The sequence below is a fragment of the Tetrao urogallus genome, assembly GCF_951394365.1.
Source record: "Tetrao urogallus genome assembly, chromosome: 18".
In the NCBI taxonomy this organism is placed as follows: Eukaryota; Metazoa; Chordata; class Aves; order Galliformes; family Phasianidae; genus Tetrao; species Tetrao urogallus.
In genome coordinates, this window is record NC_136831.1 from 6,796,800 (window position 1) to 6,824,436 (window position 27,637).

Genomic DNA, 27,637 nt, shown 5'->3' on the forward strand with positions numbered 1-27,637 from the left:
TGACACAATCAGCTGACTGAGGCAGCATTGAGCACAGTAACCTAGCTTACAACTTCCTGAAGAACCACCTTGCATAACTCATGGAAGACTAAAGCTGAGGAAAAGAATAAGAGCAAGACAATAGGTAAAATGAGGAATGTCAGCCAGATTGCTTTGTGCAGCTGTGGCACCAACCATGGAAAAGATGACCTGATCAGAAAGAGAGGCAGCTCCAGGTTTGTGCTCCGAAGCATTAACCTGAAGGACAAAAAGGCTCTGGAGAAGAGCTACTCCAGTGTCATGAGATGTAAATACAGAGAGAATATCATAGGGAAAAAAATCTGTTCTTAGTGAAGAAGCCGTTATTTGTTTAATTCACTTAGCAAGTTGCTCAACACTAACAAATATAGTTTGGGATTATTTCCTCTGTCATATTAAAGTCACTGTGACAGATTATGCCTAGACTGACAGATTTTACTTGCTGTATGAATACTAATCATTCTAGTACTCCCTTCTCAATACCTGTGTTTAACATATGTTTCCATAATTATGTGTTATGCTGCACATAACACACCCCTCCCTTCTGCAATAAATGTACTGCACAAGATATTGCTATTCAAGAGAAGAAAAGGCTAGCTGGCATGCATGCACTAATTCTGTGACCTCCATGATGAGAGGGATCTTTCAATTAACACACTCATTGAGGCTGGACACAAACAAATAGTTGGTTATTGTTAAGAATGAATTTCAAGGTGGCAGGAAGAGAAGAAGAGCCAGGTAAAGCCTGACATGTTAGGGAGCAAGGCTATGATGGACACACAGTGATGCCTAGTGTCCTAGTGCACTGCTGTGCTGATTTTCTTAATACAACACATGGGATCTGTCACAGCTCACACCTTAACTTCAACCATAATGCTACACTTAAGACTGTAAGAAGGGTGGACAATTGGAAAGAATGATTATTCCTGGTCAATAAAGTTTTTAATACAGTCTGTTAACAAGAGTAGGTATCACTCCTGTCTCACATCCTCTAAATAGCTTATGTAAAATGAGCTGCTTTCAGCACAGCTCGTAAAAAAGGCACTGCTTTCTGCAACTGAAAAATAAAATAATATAAACTTCTACAGACATTTCAAATAACTCATGAAATAAAGACTGGCACCACAGAATGCTCACTCCTGATGAACAGTTGTGGGTGGGAGGTGTTTTGGTGAGTTATTTGTAGGGCACTGCGTCAGGTTGTCACTCCCATTTCCTACTGAAGATCTGGCTGCACTTTTCCCTACATTCTGTTCTTTAGGCACTTTGAATCTTGGACACCACTAACGCCTGAACCCTCCTCATTCATTGCACAGTGCTGGAAAATTTGTCGTATGCAACCACAGGAAAGGAAGCTCATCTGAGAAGCTGTTTACAACTGTCTGCTCTTTGACTTAAAAATACCTCAGCTCCTCATTGCTGACTTTTCTAAAATCCTGAAGCATTCAGTAGCATTCAGTGGTATTTCTCCACTGTACAGCCTTAACCTGTGTACCACACTCACACTTCTGAACCTACCTTGTCAAGGAAGGTGGGGCGGTCCATGGAAGACTCTTTGGAGATTGGTGGTGGGCGGCAGCCAAGGGGTTTGGTGACCATTCCATTATAGTCGGTCACTCCCATTCCACGCTTGTCCATTTCCACCTTCTTTTCCAGCAGAGCACCTTAGGAGAAAAGGAAAACGGATTCAGGAAGGTGGCACAAAGGCAGTGAATTTGCCAGCATCAGTGCTTCCTTTAACAAAAGCAAAAACCCTCAGTAAAAACACGTCATCCAGCTGAACTGGACAAGGTCAAATTCTCAGAATCATGAATTTGGGGTATTTTTTTCCATTAAAGGGAAAAAAAATAATCAGTTGCAGAGACACTTACTCATGGCCTGATCGAGATTCATATTGTTGCTCTTCAAGGCCTCTTCCGCTGGCTCTCTCTGTCAAAAATACAGGTCACATTAAGACAAGAACTCATCGTGCTTACAAGATTTCAAAGAAAACTGAGAAAACACATCATAGTTCTGGATTTAATATTTACTCAGTGACACAAATGTCTGCATGCATTTTTCTTTTCCCCTCACTGCAAGAAAGATATTGAGGCCCTGGAACGTGTTCAAAGGAGGGCAACAAAGCTGGTGAGGGGTCTGGAACACAGGCCGTATGAGGAGAGGCTGAAGGAGCTGGGAATGTTCAGCCTGGAGAAGAGGAGGCTCAGGGGAGACCTCATTGCTCTCTATAACTTCCTGAAGGGAGGTTGGAGTCAGCTGGGGGTCGGCCTCTTCTCTCGTGTCATTAGTGATAGGACCAGAGGGAATGGCTTCAAGCTACAGCAGGGGAGATTCAGGCTGGACATGAGGAAGTATTACTTTTCAGAAAGGGTGGTCAGGCACTGCAATGGATGCCCAGGGAGGTGGTGGAGTCACCGAGCCTGGGGGTGTTCAAGGAAAGGCTGGATGTTGTGCTGAGGGACATGGTTTAGTGGGAGCTATTGGGAATAGGTGAACGGTTGGACTGGATGAGCTTTTAGGTCTTTTCCAACCTTGGTGATTCTATGATTCTATGATTCTTCTGCTTTTACTAATTCTCACAGCAGTTCAGTTTGTTAGGTGTGTACCACTTCTACAAGGTCAAGCCATGGTCTTCTGTTATTCCAATTTCTTCCTGTTTTCTACGGTTAACTTAAACATTACTACTCTGTGCCCATCCTTAAAAATACAGCTTTATTCTTGTTTCATCTATTTAATAAGGAATTATTACCAAATTTCAAAGTAACACCATAAAACTCTCAGTTTCCTAAGTTCTATAAATATCATCAAGCAATCTCAGAGAGCACTCTGCTGGCTTATGGCAGATTCCTGAATTTGAAGTAAATTTCTAATTGTGTAACAGAACTGCTTCCCAGTCTGAACACAGCATCATCTTTCTGTAGTTACAGTTTGAAACACTGAAAAAGAAGGAGTTCAAGCTCCCCATCCCTGCAGGCATTCAAGGCCAGGCTGGATGTGGCTCTGGGCAGCCTGGGCTGCTGGTTGGTGACCCTGCACACAGCAGGGGGTTGAAAGCAGACGATCATTGTGCTCCTTTTCAAACCAGGCCATTCCATGACTCTACGATTCTAACAACAGCTCAGCCCCAGGCGTGCTGAGCTGTGAGCACTACTCACAGGGAAGCCCATATCCGTGAGCTGTTTTATCAGGCGGTTCATGATCCAGGCCTCATCTTGCTTGCTAGATGTCTTCATGCCCTTGGTAAACAAGCAGAAGATTCCATTAACGGCTGGCTTCCCATACCCGTACTAATGAGATGTAAATCAAGTACACAAGCAGTTTTTCTTGTTAATAGTGCATACTATTGCAAGATATATCAGTACATTAATTTAAAAAGTATTCAGAACCCTACAATCATTGCAACTTTTTTTTTCCCTTCCCCTACAAATTATCCAAACTCTACAATCATCATCAAACTCCATCTCTGTTCAACAGGTGTTCCATGTACCACTTCCTATTTGATTGGATGACCACTGAATTAAAGCCACCTTTGAATTTAAGTATTTCATGGTAATTTTTGGCAGAGAATCACAATGAAATAAAAAATCTGACAAGCTTGATTGAATCATTATGCTGATCACACCTGTGTTGGGTAATGGAGTAGTAAGCAGACTGATTAAATGCATTCCCCATTTCTGCAAGTTCCAGGCTTCCCTTGTCCTGGAATGAGGTACATGCAACAGAAGACGTTCTAATGTAACTGGGTATGATCTTGCTTAAGCGTGCCATCAGTACAGAACTGCTTCCTTCTCATACCTATACAAACCTTAAAGTTATCTACTTGTTTCTCCATACAGAAAATAGGTATTTTTTGCTGGACTACTCCATCACAAACTACTGTTTGTTTTCTAGCACCACACAAAGTGGCCGAAGGCCTCGTAACAGTTTTCCCATTGACACATCACCATTTCTTCAGACTTGCCCTGGAAACAAGGTAAGCTGTACTCCAATATGAAAGCAGTGAGCTGTGTTGGTGTTCTGGTGCCAGGGGTGCATTTATTGCCAGATGTAATGCAAGAGCACATTTCTAACAACGAATTCCAGAAATGCTGCACTGTACTTCTACTCATTCCCAGAGACCATCTTTATTTTTTCTCACCTTTTGAAGTCCTTTCTTTGGGGCATTCCCCCAGGAATTACAGGAGGAGCTGCTTTCTTGTGAAGCAGTATTATTCCACATATCTCCTTCTTCATCTTCCCACTGACTAGTACTGAGATTCACTTCATCCCCACCACTGCCCCAGCCTTCTTGCATAGATTTTGAAGCTGGAGGGAAAGAGGGAGAAAAAAATCAGACTCAATTTTATGCAATTTTACGGAAATAGACTTTTATACCATAGCCTACATGGTAATGTTTAAGTATTTTCAAGAGATACAGAGGTTCATCAAATAGCTTAATTGGCATTAAATGATAAGGACTCCTCCTTTGAAGCTAACAAAAAAGAGAAGTGCTCTAAATAGAGCTACAGAAGGAAAAAGTCCAGCAATGGCAAATCTTCCTTTCTCCTAAACAAGAGAGATCTGTGACCCTTCCTGTCTCCTAGGAACAAGGAGCCAGAAGTATGACCACACACTTGTTGTGTACAATTTTGCTTTCACTGAATCTCACAATTTCAGCCACCACATTCTTCCACTGAACAAAACCAAACTGCAAGGTTACTAATGGCCAGAAATGCATTCACATCATAGAAGAATGAGGTCTGAAAGGAGCAAGCAGGCTGCAAGGAACACTGTACAGTAAGTGACAAGGCTGTGTCAGCTCAATCTGTTTTATTGTTTCTTCTGCTTAAAGTGGGGATTACTCATTCCATGACCTCTCATTCTTCTTTTCAGGTTTTCTGGGACTTTTAACTATCTCTCACTGCAGCATTTAGCAGCAATAACACTTAAAGATTACCACAGCCTGAACATTAGTTTAAAACCAGACCTGCAGCCTTCAGGGCAGTTGGAGACTTAAGATTTTTATCAAATAACTTTTGTTAGAAATCAAGAACCAGAAAGCAGCTCATGGTGCTCCTGAGCCTGTGAGCAGCCATAACAGCTGAAGCATATATCCAGTCTTTCAGTTTAATGGATGAGTGACATCATGGCCAGTCACTTTCATGTGCTTCTTCCCTTACCAAAGTCGATCCTATCTCGACTGAACTCAGTTTCTTCTCTCCCTAGTACAGGTTTCCTTCAGTCCTGCAGTTTCCTTCTTTCCTATGCCTGTTATTTACACTGTACTGTCCTTAAAGAATGCAAAAAATACCCTTAAGGAATGCACTTAAATTTATTGGACGAGTTTGTTAAATTCATGCTTTTAAATGAATCTGGTATCAGAATCTGGTATCAGAAGGTTTCGAGAGACCTACACGAGTTCCAAAAATGAAATTAAGAAATTCCGAGTTAAACACACAAGAGAATGAGAAGCCCTGCCTGCTGATGCTGGCAGCAGCAAACACCTTTGCCTTCTTTTATCCCCAGCCCGATGCCCACCATGTACCTGGTTTGCACAGTGCCGGGGCAGCAGCTGGAGCGGCTGTTCTGCCGTAGGTCCCCGCTGGCTCTGCAGGGCTCTCTCCCCACCCCGTCCCACTGCTGGGGGGTTTCCCCCACGCCGACGTGCCGTTATCGACTGCAGCAGAAGGGGAGGATGGCTCTCCCCAAGAAGCTTCGCTCTTCGTGTGGACGTTAGGCATTTCTCCCCAGCCTGCTGGAACGAGGCAAGGAGGAAGAGTGATGAGGTTTCTTTTGTCAGTCATTACAAAGTCGGACATTTTATTCGAGCCTTTAACTGGAAAGAGCATGAAACTAATAGAGTAACTACAACTAGTTACTCTTACTATAATTAGTAACTCTCCTATGAAGAAAGACTGAGGGAACTGGGATTGTTTAGCTTGGAAAAGAGAAGGCTCTGGGGAGACCTCATTGTGGCCTTCTAATACTTCAATAAATAGAGGGATCAGCTGTTTACAAGGGTGGACAGTGATAGGACAAGGGGGAATGGTTTTAAACTGAGACAGGGGAGGTTTAGGTTGGATATTAGGAGGAAGTTTTTCACACAGGGTGGTGAGGCACTGGCACAGGTTGCCCAAGGAGGCTGTGGATGCCCCATCCCTGCAGGCATCCAAGGCCAGGCTGGATGTGGCTCTGGGCAGCCTGGGCTGCTGGTTGGTGACCTGCACACAGCAGGGGGTTGGAACTGGATGAGCACTGTGCTCCTTTGCAACCCAGGCCATTCTATGAGTCTATAATGAAGTAGATTTAAAAATCTCCTTGGTTTAGTCTCGAAAGTCCTTCTCTTTTCTCACACTTGTATGCAAGACATTATTTACTTGCTAACACTTTCAAAACAGATTACATATGTAGATAACATTCCCTAAAGCTCTTATTACAGCTCGTGGCTGACTGTGTTCACTGTCTCCCCCTTCTCTGAGGCTCTGTGCAATAATCAATTTTTATTTTATATATATATTTTTTTTTTTTTACAGCAGAACTAGACAAGACTGCAATTAGAATGAGGACTGGCAGGTAGCAGCCCCTGCTTTCCTGCAGAGTATTACTTTAACTCATTAAAGCCACTATAAAGAAGCTACCATATACACACAAGCTACTATAAAGAAGCTGCCTCAGTCTGCCTCGAACGTAATGCGCTTAAATCCGTGTGCCACTGAGCTTAGTGCTGGAGCTGTGTGTGCCAGGAACGGCTTCTGCAACCTACAGAGTAACACACAGCAATGCAACAGAATTGGAGTTGGAATTTAATGCGTCCCTTATGTCTTACAAAAAGGGTTTTTTTGTCCCAATGTTTTGTGTTTTGGTCTTTTTTAACCTTTCTTTTGTTGCACTCGGGAGTTCAGTAGTTTTGTTGAACATCAGCACTTGAGAAAAGCGTTTTTGGAGCTGAATGTTATTTAAGTGCGTGTGCTTTATTCCAATGAATGAAGGCCCTGCCCATCTGTAGCTTCTGGCTCACAAAATGGAAACAGGACTAGTTAAGAAGGAAACACTTCGGCTCCCAAAATCAGCCTTAAACCAGAACTCATGTATGAGAAAGGCAAAGTGTAATAAGCTGTAGACTGTGAATTCCAAAGAATTGGTCCTGCTGCTGCTCTTTAATCTACACTGAATTTCGAGTGCAGACCATGGACATGCAATGTCCAAGTTAAGTTCTTTAAATGCACTGAGAAGTAATATGGGATTACAAACACCGAGGGAGCCAGGCTTCATTGAAAGATCATGCCTGAAGGCACCCAACACCAAACAAAATGTATTAAATGGAAGTTTTCAGACTGTCACACCAAATCAAGTTCAGTGCAGGAACTAAACAAATACAAGCTGAAGGATGCTGAGTGCTGCAAAGACGTGCCAATTCTAGCTCCATTTTCCCCTCTGAGGTAAGGACCCCTCTGCTCACATCACTGTCTGCATTACCTTTGTATGGCTCTGCTTTACAAACTTAACAAGGAAGGTAAGGTTACATATTCAAGCAGATGCTAAATCCTGAAGTGGAAAGAAGATACTTGCTCTGCAGCCTCCAGAAGAGTGATTTGTTAATGAGGTTTTTCCTGGATTTTTACAACATCTAGCATGAGTCGTATCTGAAACAGACGTAAGTTCAAAGAGCCTGCAGTCCCAGTGCAGCAGATCCCAAATGTTATTGCAGAGGGCTGAAGCAACACACAAAGCTACTTCCAAGCTCCCTTACACAGCCCTAGGGAAGCAAAACACCTTTGTAACTGTCTCAAATCTGAGCTAGTCTTCCGCTTTCAAAAATTCTTACTATTTTCCTCTCTGAAAACAACACACATGTAGGCTTTTCTAAGAAAAAGCCCCATGCTTTTAAAACAAAAAATAAAACTACAAACAAATGTCTCTGCATGAATGCTGTTTTGCAACAGCATAACCTTTGCTAAAGGGCTCCTTGGCAAGAAAGTGAAGCATTAATACTGCACTTTTTCAACTGTTAGAATTGCAAGAAACAAAGAGATCACAGTGAGTAATGAATACGGCCACATTGGCAGAGTTTTGTTTTATAGAAATAAAAACATAATTAACATTGGGCCTCAGCCAACAGGAAATCCTCAAGGGAAAGTGAAATGTTAACTGAGTTATGGCAGGATGCAGTTGTTTTCCCTCAAAATAACCCTATAGCCATTTAGATGATAGAAACTGTTCTCCTTGAAGTCGTTTGGCCTGTGATATATAGCAGAGCGTATGACTACAGTGAGGCAAACTGAAGTATGAGAGCCTTATGCAGATGGAGATGGAAGAGATTTAGGAGAAAAAAAGATAGTGTATCATTAGTCTCACGCAGCAAATAAACAAGCTGCAGCACCATATACCCATGTATGCAGCCACGGGAAGGTTCCTGCACCCTTTAACCTCAGGTCCCATCTCCTGCTAGCTTCATGCAGTGGGGCTCAGTGCCTTCTTGCATGGCTCGGCACTGGGAAAGCTCTTAGTTGGCTCTCAGCAAAGTCATGGCTGCAAGAAAGCAGAGGTCAGGTTTCTCAGCAACACCTGGCCATCTCCCAGAACAGAACTGTCAGGGAGCTGAGTACCCACAACTGGATTTTAGGTTCTAAATGAGCGCCCTGAAGGAGTGGATGGAAGTTCAAAGGGTGATGCACTGCTCCCATCTTTTGTTCCATGGAAATCACAGACTGCAAGTGGCACTGGAGCTGCTCCCAGCAGAACAGCAGGAGATCGCAGAAGCAGCAGAAGAATTCAGACTTCATTTAGATTTTTCCAAAGTTGAGCTGCTCATTCTCCAGGCTCTGATTTTCAACATGAAATCTCCACAGGAAAGCCTGCGTTATCTTCGACTGGCTTCCTTGCTCAGATGGAGGCCTGGCTGCTGGAATCCTGTCAGTCTGCCTCCAATATCTCCCCTCTCACAGGAGAGCATCCAGCCCTTCCTAGCATTTGCAGGAAAGATCTCTCACTGCTTGGGATCCAAAAATCTCTTTCTCACTCATCCCTGTTTTGTCACTTTGTCTTTCTGAACAACCCACCGCTGGCTTGGGAAGGAGCTCCTACAACCAGAAAGGAGTACATTTATCACATTTATCTATCCTGGTTTTTGTGTGCATTTATCTACAACACAAAAAGAAACTCCTCTCAGAGCACGATGCGTTTCATGAAGTGCGTACCAACATCTGCTTCCCATCAACAGCTTTTAAGCTCTGCAAAGAATGTTGAGAATTTCTGAGGATGGGTGACAACTCGAATAACAAGGCTGTAACTTGGCCTGCATTTCTGAGCTAACAAAGCATAAACTTCTATTTCAAAAGGAACTGCTACTCTTTTATGAATCATTACCTAGTTCTGTACAGCAAAACCACGAGCCACCTCTTGGTTGTCAGTGTGTGACTGTGCCATCCTACAGCTACACAACGGGCTTCCCTACTGAGGCAGGAACAGAACGGGGATTCCTTATTCCCTGAGCCATTCCCTGCAATAAATGATAACCATGACTGGCAAAGCACATCACGATCCATGTGGAAGACCAAATTCCAGTGGTAACTACTCAGTTCAAATGCTGGAAGATCTCAGATGAGCACTTACCTATGCCCTAAGGCACAGCCTTTAATTATACAATCAAGCTTTGCACAGAAATAACAGACGTGTTGGAAAAATGTGCCTTTGGTTCACAGAAGTGTCCTGGCTACAGGACTTGTTTCCCCTGCTGCACAGGTTGGAAAGGGATATTCCCCATCAATTGGAAGGGTAATTGGGGTTAAAAAGAATAGCATTACATGGTATGACAGCACCCTGCATCTCACTGCTGTCTGTGAGGAAGGAAAATCACTCATTATTTACTTCTTTTTTTTCTTCTTAATCCTTTTTTCTTGCATTCTACCTTGATTACATTCTGAAAGTTGTTCTGGTTTAGTATCTTAGAACATCTTATTTCTAATGAAAATCTTTGCAAGACGCAAAATGCGGTCACTTCAACCAAGTCATGTGGCATCCTGAGTGGGTGGCTTCAAATTAATATGCATTTCTGACTGCACAACCACACTGCTTCCAAGAAACCCTTCCTTTGCTACCATCTCTGAGAGGCACCGCTGCACAGCAAGAGTTTCAGAAACACATGGAATCATCCAAAAATCAGCTTGTGGGGGGAGAACCAACCAACCAACCCACGCTAAGAAAGGACACCTTTGCTATACCCCAGAAATGGTAGATCTCAGTTTCATGGCTGAAGGTCTCAATACAGATGAAATAAGTTTAAGGTAAATGGTAAATGGAGCGTGGCCACGTACAAACCTCTTACAGGATTCCTCTTTCTGGAGCACATTATTTGACAAAAACAGACATCCTCAACTGTTAAAATATTTGACCGGAGTAAGGAACATGAGACTATTTTTACAGAGACATTACATTAAGTTTGAATTATTTCACAACATCAAAGAAAAAAAAATGATGGCAATAAAAGGAGGAGAACAAATCTCACTTGGAGAGAAGCACAGTTAGAAAGCCAATATTTAGGCATGGCCAAGACAAAACAAAAACTTGGACACAAAATCAAACGAGAAATATTAAAGAGCACTGCAAGATTGGATTTGAGATGTCTGTGGTTGAGACACAGAGCAGGGCCTCCAGTGACATTTATTTAAATACCTGTCCTCTAAACAATTTTTTCTCTGTACCTCCCCCCTGTTTTTATTCTTTGCTGCTCGTCTACAACAGCACCTTCTCTTCCATTAGAAAAAATCCCAAGCTCTTCTCAGACAAACAACGCTTAAAACCTTGTCTCTGGAACAGAACTGGAGTGGAATGGCTTTTTTCAGCCACCCTGAATATTAACATCTTTAACCAATCCAGCTTTACGAGAACCTCATAAAAGCCCAGGCTGCAGTCCATGCTTGAGACCTGAAGGATGGAAGAGAACCATTTCTCCACAAATGACAGCAAACAGAAGAAACAGCACCAGGCTGGATTCACGCAACAGCCAAAAAAACATCTGCTGCCAAGAGATAGGGTTTGTGGAAAAGAAACAGATGCTCAGCGTCTAAACAAGAATAAAGACTGAGTAATAGTAAGAGAAGACAAATAACAGAAGAGAGGTTAGCAAGAAGACATCCAGCTCTCCAAGAGCGGACGGTGCTAACGAACGGTGAAAGACCTTACAATGAAAATATGGACCAACGTGCCAAGCACCCAGAGCTTCAGTGGCCTGATACTGCCTAGAGCTTCCCTGACTTTCCCTGCACAGCCAGCCGGCCTTCTCTCTGGTGCTACTCCCCAAAAAAATCTCTACAGCACAAAGGTAAAGCCAGCGGGTTCACCCAGACACACAGTTCAGGAAATGGCTCACCAGGACATGCTGCAAGCACACTGCAACTATTCTCAGATTCATCGGAGCAGCGCTGCCAAAAAGATGACGGCAGGCAGTAGAAATTGGCAGAAACACAAAATACCATGCCTGTGTCTAGAAAGAACTGGAAATGAGGAGTTTGGACTTTGGAAATGTGTCTGCCAGGTTCTATGGGTTCTGTACTCAAGGCAAGCGGCTCACACCGCTGTTTCAGAGTACATACAAACATTTACGCCATGATATAAACAGAGCATTCCTATCTTTACCACCCAGCTACACAGTGAGCAGGCCATACAGCATTCAGTAATGCTGGTACCGGTATAATGGAGCTTACAAAAGTGCTGTCATACCTGGGCCAAGCAGCGGGGACCGGTTCGGCTGGGCACTTGACTGGTGCGATGGCTGAGGTTCAACCATGTTTGTGTTGATAATGGTGCTAGTGGTGGTGGTATTGGTTGTGGTACTGCTCTGAATGATAGGATTATTTCTATCCCACATGTTTACAGTCTTGTTGTTGTTGTAATTTGGGTCGCCCCAAGCCGAGGTACCATCATCGATCTCCATCTTGCGGCGAATGGACGGTGGAGATGGCTCTTCCCAGCCAGTTGCCTCACAGTTCTCTTTTTGTTTGGCTGGCACTGGCCCACCAACCCACCCCGACCCCGTCTGTTTTACAGAAGCAGCTCCACCCCAGTTACTCACACTGTTGTCCTGGGGTTTATTAGCCCAATTTTGTTGGGGGCCTGGCTTTAAAGATTCCCCCCAACTTGTACCTGTATTAGCCTTGCTGTTTGTGCCATTTCCCCACCCACTGGTCCCAGACCTCGTGGAATCATTCCATCCAGACCCTGACCTACTGTCAGAATCCCACCCAGATCCATTCTTCTTCCCATCACCCAAGTGTCCAGGAACAGACGATGAATCTGTCCAATCTCCACCTCCTGAAGTCCAGCTCGGATTTGATTTCTGTCCGTCTCCCCAGTTTTGAGATTTGGGTTTCTGAGGTTCACCCCAGGTAGGTGATTTGTCCTCCTGATTTGCGGTCCCACTCCAAGTGTGGCCGCTTTTGGCAGCAGCAGCATTATTAACAGTAGTAGAGCTTGCTGACTCTCCCCACCCCCCTGGGCCATTTGGTGCTTTGTTGTTATTGTCTCCCCAACCTGTATTTGTTGGAACAGCTGCAGGTGGAGAGTTGACCCACCCAGATACTGAAGAGGTATTTGTACTGTTCATGATGGACCCATCGTTCTTCCCCCCTGAGTTTGAAGATTGAGTAGCTGCACAACCCCAGGCCTCCGTTCCATTGTCATTCTTTCGTTCAGACCTCGGGGACTCTTCAAATTCCCAGGCAGTGTTTTGCTTTACAGGGGTCTGTCCCCACCCTGTATTGGACAGGACCCTGGGGTCAAGGTCATTTCTTGGCAACTGAACTTGCCCTTGGTCTATCATCCCTTTGTCTCTCCTCCTGCCTTCTGCAGCCCCCTCCCTCCCAGTACTGCCTTCATTTTGACTTCCACCGCTGTCATTGCTTCCTTCGCTAGCTGTGGTGCCAGATGCTGCAGCTTTGGCCCAAGAGTTTATTTGTTCGTTGCCCTGCTGCATGGCAGGATTCGGACTGGTAACACTAGAGCTATCCCACCCCGTTGATCCTTTCCCATTGATGTCGCTATTGGAATGCTGGTTTGGGGGCTTGACCCATTCACCATTGACACCGTTACTGGCGTTACGGTTGGGGTGGCCCCAAGCTCCAGAATGCACACTACCAACACCGCTGTTGCCACTGCTCCTGCCCCACGCCAGTACCCCAGGACCAGACGGAGGCCCTGAATCCCAAGCACTCGCTCCGTTTCCTTCCTTTTGCACAGCACTGCTGGATCCATTTTGTTTAGCACTTAATGCTGAGTTCACAGTGTCTCCATTCCCCTGACTGAACCCAGAATTGCTGTTTCCTGCGGCAGGATTACCCGGGGACATCCCCCAAACTGAACTGCCCATTCCTTCACCACTGCCCCCACTGACTTGAGAAACTGATGTTCCATTAGCACCAGGAAGGCCTTGCAGGTGGGGCGGGATGATGGCCCCCATACCAACAGCCATCCCCCAGTTCGGCAGTCCATTTGTCTGCATTGCATTGATAGGGTTTGGTGAAGAGTTCATGGGGTTAGTGTTATTTGGTCCATCAGTGTTAAGGTTCTGAGGTTGTACGCTGAAAGACACATTCTGAGAAGTGGACGTTTGTGGTTCTGTGCTCTCTTGCGGCAGCAAGTTTCCCCAAGCACCTAAGGTGCCTGTCGGGTTCCCATTCTGGTTGCCCATGTTCTGACCTATGGCACTGACCGGACTGCAAATACTGGAAGGGTTGCCTGCTCCCACAGTTCCCTCATGTCCAAGTACAGGCCAGGCAGCTGGATTGGCATTAGGGTTAAGGTTAAGATTAATGCCAGCATTTGAGTTGGAAGCACCCCAGCAGTTTTGACTTCTACCATCTCCAATCATGTTGTCCATCTTGCCATCCCCACCGCTGGCAGAGCAATGAGCTAGGCCAGAGCCAGAGCCTGCAGCCATGCCCCACACTCTGGCCGAGCTGCCGTTACCATTGGCTCCACCAGCTCCAAGGGCACTCTGGTTAGAAGTGCTTTGGACGAGTGCTCCGTTGGCGCCATTATTGCCATTAGTTTTCTTTGTATGTCCAGTGAAGTTGCCTTGGGCACTCCCTGTAGCCATGCTACTGTTCTCTGAGCCACAGTTGGAGGCAGAGTCAGTGTCTGTAGTACATTCTGAGGCAGATTCAGTCTCAGCTCCTGTGATGGAAGGCCACGCTTCCTTGTCAGTCCTGTCTATTATCACTTTATCCCAGCTGCAGTTGCCTTCACTCCTGAAAGTGGGCTGCTGTCCCCAGTGGGAATTTTCATAATGGTCTCCCAATCCACTGTGACTGAGATCTGAAAGGATCCAAAAAGGTTGAAAATGAGTGCACGGTTCAAGCACCACAAAAACACAGTTAACTACAGTTTTACATCACTAGCTATGATGCTGTGCTCTGCACTGAGATGTAACGTGTCCTATGATTCCAAGCATGTCTTCTAACATGATACAGCAATTTTCTTCAGTACAACTAAATACCAAGTTCACATTTCGACTTTTTGTGTTGCTGCTGGTTTTTTTTTTTTTTTAAATTAAAATTCTCAATTAAAATGGAATAATTCCATTCTAGAAGACACAAAAACATTTTACATGCAGTGGTATATAATAAAAATAATAATACACACTATAAATAGAGATAGCAAACACAATGACTTCCATGAAAAAATCTAAGAAGCAAATTTGTGAAAAACACAGAAGATGATCTGTGAAATTTATTTTTTGACTCAGTTCTCAGAGCACCCAGTAGAAAAATGTAAAACGTCCTCCTGCCATTACACACATTGCAGCCACAACAGCATCCACACGCTCCATTCACACTTCATTTACATTCTCAGCCCTTCCTGTAAATAAAGGAACAAACACTGACAGCCATCTTCACTACACAGCATCAATTATGCATTCAAACACTGCTACTGTAACTTTTACATTATAGCAGAGAACACACAGGCGTTTCACAGTAATAGTTTGGTCAAGAAAATCAGCTCTTAAAGGATTTACAAGGGATTTAGATGTGCTTTTTAGCTGCACATATCATCCAAAGTACGTCCAAAGTCCACCCCCCACCCAATGAAACTAATGCTGTACTGCACAGATATTCAGAAGGCGGTCTTCAGGGGACATGCCTCATGTAATACACACCACATACCTACCCTCAAACAAAGATGCTAACCAAACAATTTCTAAAGAAGCTCTTGAACCCCTAATTGCTTGCTAGGGTGCGAAATGATACTGAAAGCCACAACCATTTTCAGACTAAGGACTCCAGCTTAGTCCAGTTTTTGCTTTTACTTTCCATCCCAATCGCTCTCTATCAAAGGTCTTTGGTAGAGATTTCTCCTTTTAGTTTCTTTTAATGGGAACCTCACGGCAAGTAATTCAGTCCCATCCTGGGGATACATGGTGGAGGCCACCTGCACAACACTTCTTCCAACTGCTGATCTAAAGAAAGCAGCTATACGTTACACATTTTGGATGCCAATTATTTTTACTTGTCGTAAATCTGTACTAACATGACTTTGATTTTTACAACCAATTAATCTACATCAGATTCGAGTAAGAAGTGCAAGACTGTTCTGAGGGTAAGATGTATACAACAAACCTCCCAAATAAGCTGTTTAACAGTGGATGACTAATATGCATTGATTTGAATCACAAATATTTTGGTGTGATTAGCTCCTCCAACTGCTTCCAATTAAAGGTACTCCTCCAACACTGTGAAAAAATTATTCCAAGAATAGAAAAAGCTCTCCTGAACAAAGTCTCATTATTCACACGTTTCACCTGTGGCTTTGCAAGCGAGAGCTGTGATTATTAAGCTGCCTCACGCAGGTTATCGGCATACAACGAACGCACTAACCCAGGACAGACGGCATCTCATCTCAAAACCAACTGGAGACACTTTAAAGCAAGGATGGGAACACAGCCTTAGCTCACTGCCTGTCTGCTCACAATGCCAGGACATGCCTGGTGTTCACAGAAAGACCCAAACAATGGGCATTTACAGGACAAACTGACAAGAGAATATGAAGCATCTGGTTAGACAATGCGGATTACTGCCCCCACATGCAATGGCCAGCAAGAAGGAAAGCATTCACGTTACACCTGCACGAAACTGACCGCTTACAGAGCTGAGGAAGAAGGCAGAAAATTTACCTGATAATCTACGAAGGTGTTAAACAGAGCCCAGAATCCCAGATAAGGCAGAGAAAGAGAAAGGAAGCTTGCAAAATGACCCAAACTGGGTTGACGGGGTCAAAAATATGAGCCAAGCAGCATTCGGAGCAGAGCAGAAACAAACAAAGGAAAAAAGCTGCAGCAGCCAAGGCCAGCAGATAAGAAGTTGAGGTAACCAAGGAATCAGATAAGAGGAGTTGTGTGTGATTTTTTTTCAGCACAGTGGGTGGTGAGCTTCAGCAGTATGTTTCTGGCATGTCAAGAAGATTTAAAAGCGGCTAGAAATACAGCTTCAATAAAAAGGTCTCACAAAAGCTGAACCTGAAGCTCCACCTGCAAGTGCAGGAGCAGAGCAGTGCTGTGCAGGGCAGGCTGAGGGAAAGGGCACAGCACCTGCACAGGGCTCACCGTGCACACGGATGGCAGGAAGAACAAGAAAACAGCTTCCAAAGATTCCTCAGCAGGGAGCAAAATGGTTCATTGCATGAGTAGTGGGATTTGGAAGAGCAGCCGGAGAAACGGACAAACCAAAGCAGGAAGGGGGAGAATTACACAGAGTAAGAGCTAACCATTCCAGAACAGTCAGGTACTGCAGCTGGGCTGAGCACACTGCTGGGGCAGCATCACACGTCTGGCTCCAGAAAGCAGCACGCATGCAGCTCAGAAACATTCCACTTTCAGAGGGCTTGCAAATCAGTATTTGCTCCTTTCCAAAAGCGTGGTTGCCAGGATTCAGATTATGGCCACAACAACAGCAACCACTGACTAATCTGAAAGAGGTTCCTTCGATAAGGATTGTGCTAATTCCAGTGCACAGCATACAGTGCTCCCACTAACAGCAGCTCTAACACTACCCTGTGCTGCTCGCTCCCTGCTCCGGATTCGGCAGGGATTCAGGCTGGCAGCTCTCACAAGGAACATGCCCAAAAAACAAAGTGGTCAAATCTAAATCCAGCCCTTCCCAGTGTGACGTGTGCTGCAGCAGGGCTATCAAATTAAAAACAACAACAACAAAACAACGAAAGAAAAATGCACTCAGGGATGGTTCCTTGCAGATTCCAGACAGAAGCTGCTCCCAAAAGCTATGAGCAACAAGCTCTGCCTGCTTCCCTTCAGCTTCTGGGGTCTGAACCTCTGCTTTCACATCTGTTACAACACGAGGGCAGCTAGCAGGGACCTGATGACCTGCCTTAACAAACGAGCTGCAGGAGCTGCTGGGAAGTTACAGCTTTCTTCCAGCCCCAGACAGGCAACATTTTCCAGAGACAGCAGCTTCACAGCCTCCCAAAAAGTACTGCAGCAATTGCTTTTAACACCGAGCGCTGCTATAAAAACAGTAAGAAAGGGACAGATTAAAAACCCACAAAATAAACAGCAAGTTGCGAGAGCTGTTACTTTGCTGCTAAACAAAGATAACGCACTTCCAGCACAGAACAAGCTCCCAAAAAAGTGTTCTTACACAAGGCTTCCAGAAGCAAACATCCAAAGGACATTTTTCCATTTTCTCTAACCTAAAAGCAGTTCAATCCTACAAAGCAAATAACCCGAGAGCAGCAAAGTTAGCAGCAAAGTTACACTTAGCCCACAAGGATTTTACACCAACGGGAGAAATAATGAAAGGAAAATATTTTTATACGATTAAATCTTGGGGTAATTTTTTTGTTGTTTGTTCGGGGTTTCCTTTGAACACAAAAATCTCCTCTGACTCTCTAGGAAACCACGTCTCCACAAAAACTGCCATGGCTTTATTTTATAAGCTGTTAAGGCTGGAATGGGAAAACCAATAAAATGCCAGTACTTAAAAAGCAGTTCCTCTTTACTCCTGCAAAGCTCTGAAGTAAAGCACCCAGCCTGCCAGGAGCATCACCATCCTTCCTGGGAGCTGCCATTGCGAGCAGAGCAGTAGGAGATGAGAAGCACACACCTCATGTCAGCACTGCTGCTGCACCGCCAGGTCCAACCGCTGTTACCACCAACACTTTGTGCCTGGAAATCTTCACTACACGTCCTTTGTGAAATACAGTTCTCTTGGCTAACAAAACCTCCAGTAATCAGGAAAGAAAACTAACATAACGCTGAGATTAACAGCACTTCTTGTTAATTAAAAACTGAAACAACAACAAAATACGCAAAACACAACCAAAACTCACAACAAATTGAGTCAAACTCCTGGCATGCTGGCTACCAGAAAATCGCACAGCTTTGACCAGGGCTACCAATAAGCAGCAGGTGACTGAGTTTTGTTTTTGCAACGTAACGGGGCAGGAAGAGATCCCTGCTATTAAGCACTGCAGCTGGCTGGGTTCACACGCTGCAGTTCAGAAAATGTTTCTCCTTATGTTAACATAAACAAATAACTCCAAAATCAGGTAACTGCTTACATAGTCCGCAAATGTAAAGTACGAGCAGAGCAAAAGGTGAGGAGCTGTTGCATGCATTTCTCTAAAAGCAAAGTGCACGGCTTGCAGGAAGGCAAACACTTTTATCTGAAAACACTGTTTGCAATCATATTCCTCGCTGCTGTTTTGTTGCTGTTTTGAGCTCTATCTTTATAACTTCCATCGCAGTAATTACTTTGAACAACACGCAGCACAATTACACACCTTCAGCTATAATTTAACATTCAGCTGATTTACGAACCGAAGTAAGAGGGAGGTGCAAAACGGCACCGCCTCGGATAAATTTTTAATGAGAATCTTATTAATAAGTACAGATTTGATTTAAAGCAGAACAAACAAAACAGATTCCCCTCTTCTTACTCCTGGCTGTATTTCTCAGTGCATGTTAGTCAGCACAATAGCCCTGGGTTCACAGGCTCTCGGTTACCTGCCACATCCAGCCCTGCCATTCCCTGCCCGGGGCTGAGGGCAGATCTGGAAGCTGTCCTCTACCTGATGCGCCTTGCTGTCCCCTAAATGCCAACAAGCTGAACTCCTGAGACCCATACATCATGAGTTAAGGCAGACAAAAGATGGAAGCACCAAACACAACAGCTTTACTTTAAAACGAAGCCCAGCTAAGCACACAAGTGGGAAAGCCCGACAGCACGTTCCAATTCTCTGCACTACGACACAAACACGTCGCTCATTTCCTCTGATGCCAGACCCTTTCAAACACATTCACGACAACAAGCACGAAACACACAGCGCTGTGCACAGGATGGCACAGCACACAGCTCAGCTCGGAGCTCTGCCCGGCGCACGGCTCGCTGCGGAGACGCCATTTTATCAAACCTGAAACGCAGCCAAGAGCTGAGCACGCCGCGCTGCTGCTGCTCTCTCCCTGAAACGTTATGTAATAAATTGATTTAACAGCAGCAGATGCTGTTTTCTCAGGGTTAGGGTTCCGTTTTTTTGTTGTTGTTGTTTTGCTTTCCTCTCCCCCTTTGGCTCTAAGAAGGGCTGACGGGTAACGAAATACCTGAAGCAAGGAGCCGCCCAACCATCCTAGGAGTCGCTACATTGCGTGCAGAGCTGCTCCTGATCTACGTCCTGCGCTGCAATATGTCGGCTGTGTGCAGCCTGAGCCTCATCCTGTAGCGCTGCCAGGAGTCGCGCCGTGCCGCGCTGCGCGGGGCCTGCCTGCAGGTTGGGCCCGGCCCCAGCCGAACGGTGCTTCTGAGCTTTGATTATCTAATTGCAGCTGACACTAAACCGATCTTCCTTCCTCTTTAAATTCTTGCAATTGTCACAAAACATTTTCACTTCAGGACCCGGCTACAATTAGCGCTCCGGCCGCTTTTCTTCTGGTTTTTTGAAAGTCAGCCAAAAGCGCGGGCGTGCGGTGCCAGCGCTGCCTCCCGCCTTCCTCCTCCTCCTCCTCCTCCATTCCTCCTCCCGCTCAGAACAAGTCCCATATGTGTATTGGCCCGCCGCCAGGCTCTTAATTACTTCCCTGCCTCTATCTCGCAGCGATGCAGGCAGCAAACAGCAGGGCATATTAATCACAGCCCCGGCTGTTTGTACGCTGCCCAGACAATGCAGCTCGGCTGCGGGAGGGGAACGGCAGCAGCCGCCCTGCTTGTCTTTGCCCATATGAACGCAGCACATAAAGGGGAGGGCGCAGCCAACATAACATCACACGTTATATAAGAGCAGCGTGGAGATCTTCTGCACAAAAATCCACACGGCTCATTTACACACAGCGTTCCAGCGCACTTCACCATTATTCCCCCTCCCCGTTTCCCTTCTCTTCCTCCGCTCTGTCCCAAATCCATACTAATTGCACAGCACACTGTAAATCTGCCGCTTCCATTCCTGTCAGGTGTTTGTCAGAAGGCTCTCGGTTCGCCCTGGGTCGCACACACAAACCGATGGCTCTTTAAGGGTTTGGCTCTGTGCTCTGAATTGCTGCCACTTCACCACCACAGCACAATCGCTGCTGCTATTCCTGGCTGCAGAGCTGCTCCGCTGAAGCACTCCTGAAAATAGCCAGGCTCCCCATGAAGACATTTGCTCCCTGCTTCTGTGCAGCGCTGTCTGAATGCTGGATGGGTTCGACTTCATTTTAAAAACAACTGATGAACACCAATGAAATCTCTCTGCTTCACCCAGAAAACGCTCTCAAATGGAATGGGAAGAGGAGCCTAAGAGTCAATCTTGCAACCACCTTAAAGGTCAAAATTCTGTGGTGAATGGTTATATTCTCTTAACAGCAGCAGCTACACCTGCTAGAAATTTTCCTTAGTTAAAATATATTAAACCTGAGGAGAATGTAAGGCACGTTTTTGAAGGCCTTGTAATTTTCCTCAAAAATATAGCGAATCTTCTCCTACAATCTCCTTCAAGTGATGGAGGCAGTGCTTATCAGTGGTACCAACTCATGGGGCAGGGAGCAGTAAGGCCATGCAGAACCCAAGGACACCCCGTGTCCCAACTCCCAACACATCCTGTAGCGCCAGGAGTCACTGTGGGCACCCAAAGGCAAAAACTGAAGATGTGAGAGGTTATGACCTCCCAACTGAGCTAAGCAACGATTCCCACAGACACCAAATGATGTCTCTTCAACCTACCAGTGAAGCCCATGAACATCAGACTGCAGATCCCCAGCTACTCCATCTCACTTTTTGAGACAGCTTTTGCACTGGCAGGTTTTTCCCAATGTGTGCCCCTCATCTTCCTTGCTGAAATCTAAGCCCATTATTTCTCATCTGATGCACCACAGCCATACAGAACATACCATTTTTGTCCTTGCAGCAGTCAGTTAGGAATTCCTGCATTCTTAACTCCACTGCTTTCTCTAGGCTTAGCCGTCCCAGTTGCCTCACTGCTTGCAATCTTGTTCCCGAGCTCTTCTCACTCCTAGTGCATTCCTCTACTCCTTCTCCAGTGAGTTCACCTCTGACTGCACAGCATCCCAGCCTGGACTCGATGTCCCACTCCTCAAGGCTGAGCACACGTGCCTCCTGGAGCCAGACCTCAGCACACTGCGTCTTCCCTTCAGTCTGTGATACTCTTCGTCAGGTTCACCTCCTGTGACCAACTCCAGATCTATTTCTGCAGCACATTTCTCACGTAATCGTATTTCTGTACCCAGCTGTTCCTGAGAAAATAAAGAACCTTCCCCTTTTCTTTGCTTCTTATTTGATTGCACAATTTTGTCACCGCTGTTTTGTCTTCCGGTTGTCTCACATTCTTCTCCAGTTTGGCATCATTCAAAAACTTAATGAAGGCTGTTGTTCACAGCCAAATGACTGATGCAAATACCAGAGAGGACAAATTTTCTATCTCAAAACTTAATTTTGTCAGTTTAGGGCTGATAGCCACTCTGTGCCTGCACCCTTCTGAGCAGCTATCACCGATCTTACAGTAATTTAATCTTATCCTTCTCACTTATTTACAACAGCACACATCCATCATGCCAAAGCCTTCTGAGGCACTGTCAAAAGCCAGACACAGACTTTATGACATTATTCCCTCCTGTTTTGCAATGCCTGTTGCTCGGCTCTGACAGCGAACTGCTCTCCTCTGACATGATTTGCTCTCCATAAACCCATGCTGGCTCTGCTCTTGCTTCTCTGTGATGTTCTACATGTATTGAAATAGCTGCTTTGGTTATTTTTTCTAGTTCTGTCCTAGAGGACTGCACCGACATATCTATAATTCCTCCTTTTGTGCTTTTAAAAACTGTTTATTTCATTTTTCTGTTCTGTAGCCCTCAAACACTCAAAGAGCCAGTGAGACAACACTGCTCCAACACATCCTCACTGTATTCTCAGCGATCGATTCCATCTGTTCCATACAATCTGAAGCACTTATGTAAGCATTCTAACTCACTACAGCCTTAGTTTTAAGCCATGTATCACCTTACAGATGAGGGAGAAGACACAAAGTATTCTTGATGCCATCTATTAACGGGTCTCCCTATTGAACATCACACCAGTTCCCTTAGCCTTCCTTGTATTATGTAAGAAAATGCTGTCTTTTTGTCCATTTTTTCCCCCAATACCCACAAACTGCTTTGCTAAGTTTGTTTCTTGCAGTATTTTCTCCTGAGCTGCATGAATTTACCTCTCCATCACTTTCCACACGACGTTACTTTCTCACTGCTCCTTCCCCAGGACCACATTCCCATTCCCTGCTCAGTCTGACCTCAGTAGTTGCTTTCTGCCCTTTGCTTATCCTGCAGCTCGGTCTCTCGACATGCTTTGTCAGGAAACTGCCATCTGCACATTACAGAAACCTGCCAGACTCTTTGTCTCTCGATGTTCTTTCCCAACAGACACTTGGACAGTTTATTTATCTGACTACCACTAAATCACAGCCTTCTACAGGAAAACTACAGATAGGGTACAGACCTACTGATTCCAAAGCAAATGCGTTGGCCTTTTGATTCATGATGTTTTTGCACAGCCGTGTTCTTTGAAAAGGAGGGCAGCAAAACATAAAGGTGTTTCAGTTATTCATCCCTTTTACAGATTTCTATTTCTCCTTCTCCCGGTGAAAAATTCCAATCGCTGTCAAATAGATTTGAAACAGCAGATTTATTTTTCATGCTCTGCTGCCCGGTGTCAGAGAACATACACAACACAGAAAAATTCATTCCAAAGATTAGTTTGCTGATGAGTTTTAGCCATCATTTTTCATTCATAAGGCCCATATTTATGCTACACTAAGCCTGCTACTTTTCCATTGGCACTGAAGGCATTGTATGGATTTTAGGGAAATTTACATGGGAGACAAAAACCTTTGCTAGCTGTGACTCACTCCCCACAGACCTTGCCATCACTGTATTTCAGAAGATATTAACCACTTGGGACTAAATCCCAGACAGCACCTACTGGCTGGATCCCACCTCCATGCCAACTGCGTGTTTTCCTCCTTGCACCATGTTTTTAAGCTTCCTCTGGCCTAAACATACACCTGACACAAGTGAGCTTGGACAACATGGAGTGAAGCACTGCTGAATGCTGAACAACGCCTTGAGGAGCAAAACAAGAAGGAAGCACAGCCACCATTCCTGCAGCCTGCTCAGGTACCTGTGCATCCTTTTACAATGCTAACTAAATGACATTACCAGCAAAAGGATTAATTAAAAAAAAATGGTGGTTTCTGTTTTCTCAACTAACATCAGAACATAAAATTTCACCATTCTAATAGAAAAGCTTTTACATAACTGCAGTGTGATGAACTTGTGAATGAGTTGTACAGGGAACTGCTCTGCAAATTACAACCAACACCTTGTCGAGTGATGCAAAACCAAAAGTATTTGTAAATAAGCATCACGTATTTGTTATACACAGTTGTCTTTCACAGAGGTAATGATGAAGAAAGAAGAAACAGCCAAATCTGGAGCTTACATCCTCTGAGTAAACTTCTTCCTCACATCTCACCTACACCTCCCCTTTCTGTTTAAACCCATCACCCCCTGTTCTATCACCATTCACCACAGCCAGGACTCCCTTCCCAGCTCTCCTGCAGGCCTTTATCTGATCCTTTACAAAGGATCCAGAAAAAGAAAACCAATTTTTGAAAAATGTTTATTTTTATTCCAGTAACTTGCCAATGAGAAGCAAGGACAATTTTGCCAACAGAGATATTCTGCTAACAAAATTACAGAATGTGGGTCCATAAAGTTCAGCTAATCATTTCCATAGAGGCAGTTTTCACATGTGCACTTTTCATTAAAAACCAAACTCTTTGCCAAGCCTCCCGGAAACCAAGCTGAATCTAATTTCAAACTTGAAACGATCCTTTATTCGCATGCTCCAAAACTACTGCACACACGCCTTACCTGCAGTGAGCACCAAGTACAAAAAGCTGAACTGAGCTCAAACTCATGCTTAGTTTGAAGGTCCCTATTGCTTTGCCTGATCTGATGATACAGCTGTATACCAAAGCTTATCTGTGTTTCCCAACTACACAGACTGCTTTTATGCAGGATGGTACCTTTCCCTAAAACACCTCTCCAAATTTCATGTGACTGCCTTACATGATCGCTGTTAGAAGGAATTCTGGAGCAACCCACAGTTAAAGCACAGGATGTCACATCAGGGCAGGATGGAACTGGATCCATCAGACATGGATCTGCACAGCAATGGTTGGTTCTTTTCTCCTGCCTCCTCAAAGTTACATAAAGGCAAAGCTAACACCAACATGCCAACAAGAAGAATTACCCTGCCACGTGACGGCATCTGGCAGCTCCCAGCTGCCCACAGTACTTACTGGACATGCACACACCGTGCTACAGGAAGGAATACACAAACTGCAGCTAAAGAAATGTTAGAACAGGAAATAAGTCTTCTCACTTCAGAGGAGAAAAAAGAAAAGAAGAAAAAACTTCAACGTAGAATCCAGCATCAGATCCCGCTAGGAAAATACATTAACAGCTCTCAAATTCTCACCTCCCAGAAAACAACAGAGCACAACTCTTCAGCTTTCACAATGCTTCTTGTGGGTTGCATCTCATTTTGACTGCTCTATGAATTACTTGCTTTCATTTCTTTTAAGACTCTGCAAACACATGTTATGGATCAGTTCCACAAATCCTCTGCTTGCCAGCACAAAAGCAGCGCAGAAGTTTCACTGCAGCTCCCAACTCCTGCAGGACAGCATTTTTCTCTGGAGGAGATGGATGTTGGTCTGATGCTGCTGAACTGCAGAAAAGTGAAAGGCATCTTCAAGAGAACCTGATTACTTGTTTTGATCTTGGCTCTTACCACCATCAAACGCACAGGGGTTGCCTGGAGATTCCTTTACAAACTTCATCACTTGCAAAGAAACAAAGGAGGGTGCATCACTTGTTGTTTTCATTCTCCCATGACAGCTTCCAGAAATTACCTTAACTTCATTAGGTAACATGACAAAAGGGCCATTCCAGCCACGGCTCGTACCTTAACAAGGGAGATAGCTGCTCACCACATACAGAGTTAGCTGACCGAGTGGGGAGGGAAGAGATAAAAAGCAGCAGCACCTTTAAGTAGAAATAGCAGAGCGGATATTAGAATACTGCCCGTAAATTACACCAATAGCTTTCCCTGCTGTAATCTTGGAAAGGATTACAGAAGCAGTATGAGAACAGGCTTTGTTGCTTCAGATAAAAGTTCTGGAAGAATTACTACGCTACAGAAAATGCTCTTACCGAACACAGTTTCATAATAGTTAACAATGAATTAAAGACTGTTTCAAAGGATATCTCAAATATTTTATGCCATTTGAAATGTTTCAGTATCTTCTCCTAGCAGTTTGCTTAGTTAATGTTTCACAGATTACCTTAAAAGGGAAACAAAAAATCAGCACTCTCATCCACTTTACTGATATTTCCAAATGATAAATCTGACAAAGAATATATTAGTGGTCATTAATTTCCACTTCCCTTACATTGGCAGAACATCCTTTTTAATTCACGACGTTGCAGTTAGAGTTCTGATAAGTGTCTTGGATAGGCCAAGGCAGCAGATAACAGAGACTGATGATAAGAGAATAAAGAGATAAAATAGGGCAATTTTCACAGTGAAGAGGCTGGCAGTGCCTCTCTAACAGCTTTCCCTGTATCTCCATAGCTATAAATAGGTCCTGGAAAGAACGTGGTTGCATAATTTCAAGTTAACTCTGAAGGAATACGACGCTGTAAAAATAAAAACTACAGGCATGAATTTATATTCAGCATCTTTTGGATACAAGATGCTAGCTTACAGCAGTCCTGGCTCTCTGATTAATACCAGGTCATCCATCAAAAGAAATCCACTACTGCTCAATGTAAGCATAAAAAAGCCACATACGGAGACTTGCTTGGACTGAATCCAGCGCGTGTCTAACAAGCTCTGCTCAGGCATTCAGGCTCTGAGGGCCCACAGCAATGGATGTTCCACTGACTGCCTCTCAGAGAAGCAGCAACGCTTGTGAAGCGCCCTCCCTGCTACAATGCAGGTGATACTCAGGTAGACCAAATCCCCATTCCCAGTGCATCAGACATCTGTGCTCACCTGCACCTTTCATTATGTTGTTCCTTCCCTTCCTCTGAAAACTTTTACTTCCAAAGCTTTCAGTAAATGAAACATCCAGAGACAGACAAAGGAATACAGTCCTCAGCGACAACAAAACATGCAGGAAAGCTTCCAGCTGACAAACGCAGTCAAGAACGCTCACTTTAAAAAATCTTTACTTTCACATTCACAAAAATGTGAGCCAGTTTTAATTGAATTTCATGCAAAACTCGTAGTTAACAGCTGGAGTTTTTCAGAATATCAAATCCTAAAATATTTCCAATCCTAACAGCTGAATTGAAAAGGTTTAGGCCTTCCCTGAATACTCCTCACTTCTTTTGTCTTTATGTTCATCTCAGCATGGAGAAGCAGCCATTTAGACAGACCAGGTTTGAATAAGACAGTCAAGATGCAAAGAACTTCCTGGCTACAAAGGTCTCTTGGGAATGAGACACTACTCCTGTCCCAGCCTCGCAAAGAAGCCAGGTGCACAGCTGCTGGTGCTATGAACTGAGCTGCATTTTTCCCTCCTGTAACTGCTCCCAGTGGATGAAATGATGCTCCACCTGCTGGAAAGAGACATAAACGAGCTCTGAATTCAGCAAGTGTTTTCTAAGAGGAAGATGGAGCCACTTATGTCTCACAACATGAAACCTTGCTGTCAGCAGAGGGAAAAAGACCCAACAAAACAAAAGTGAGCCAAGCACGTAGCTTTTGTGAGAATTCCTTCCCTGCGCCAGGAACTGCTGCAGAACTTCTCAGGTGCCCTGTAAAGCTTTTGGTTTGACTTAACATAGAAAACAACCTGAGTTCTGCCCTGTGCACTCATCACAGCCTGCTGACAACAGATCAGCGTTTCCCAGTCATACTTCTACAAAGAATTTGATGCCAATGAACACATTTAGTGCAATATGAAATACAACAGGATGCAGAAATGCTACTGCATTCCTCCTCTTGTACTACTTGTTACTGTATTCTGAACTGACCCAAAAGTTGACACAGAAGTAGCAGAAACACAAGAAAACAAACTA

General features: G+C 44.5%; 1 protein-coding gene across 1 annotated transcript in view; it reads right to left on the minus strand.

Annotated features, from left to right (window-relative positions):
* The window catches only part of TNRC6C (trinucleotide repeat containing adaptor 6C), a gene marked incomplete at its 3' end in the record, with an annotated part of 85,269 nt that overhangs the window by 18,914 nt on the left and 38,718 nt on the right, over positions 1-27,637 (minus strand). Inside the window, exons 5-10 of the mRNA XM_079544457.1 lie at positions 11,716-14,307; positions 5,543-5,752; positions 4,157-4,323; positions 3,174-3,254; positions 1,890-1,947; positions 1,537-1,682 (exon numbers count right to left, since the gene is read on the minus strand). Of these exons, the coding sequence (XP_079400583.1) occupies positions 1,537-1,682; positions 1,890-1,947; positions 3,174-3,254; positions 4,157-4,323; positions 5,543-5,752; positions 11,716-14,307 (3,254 nt within the window). The remainder of the gene's footprint in view (positions 1-1,536; positions 1,683-1,889; positions 1,948-3,173; positions 3,255-4,156; positions 4,324-5,542; positions 5,753-11,715; positions 14,308-27,637) is intronic.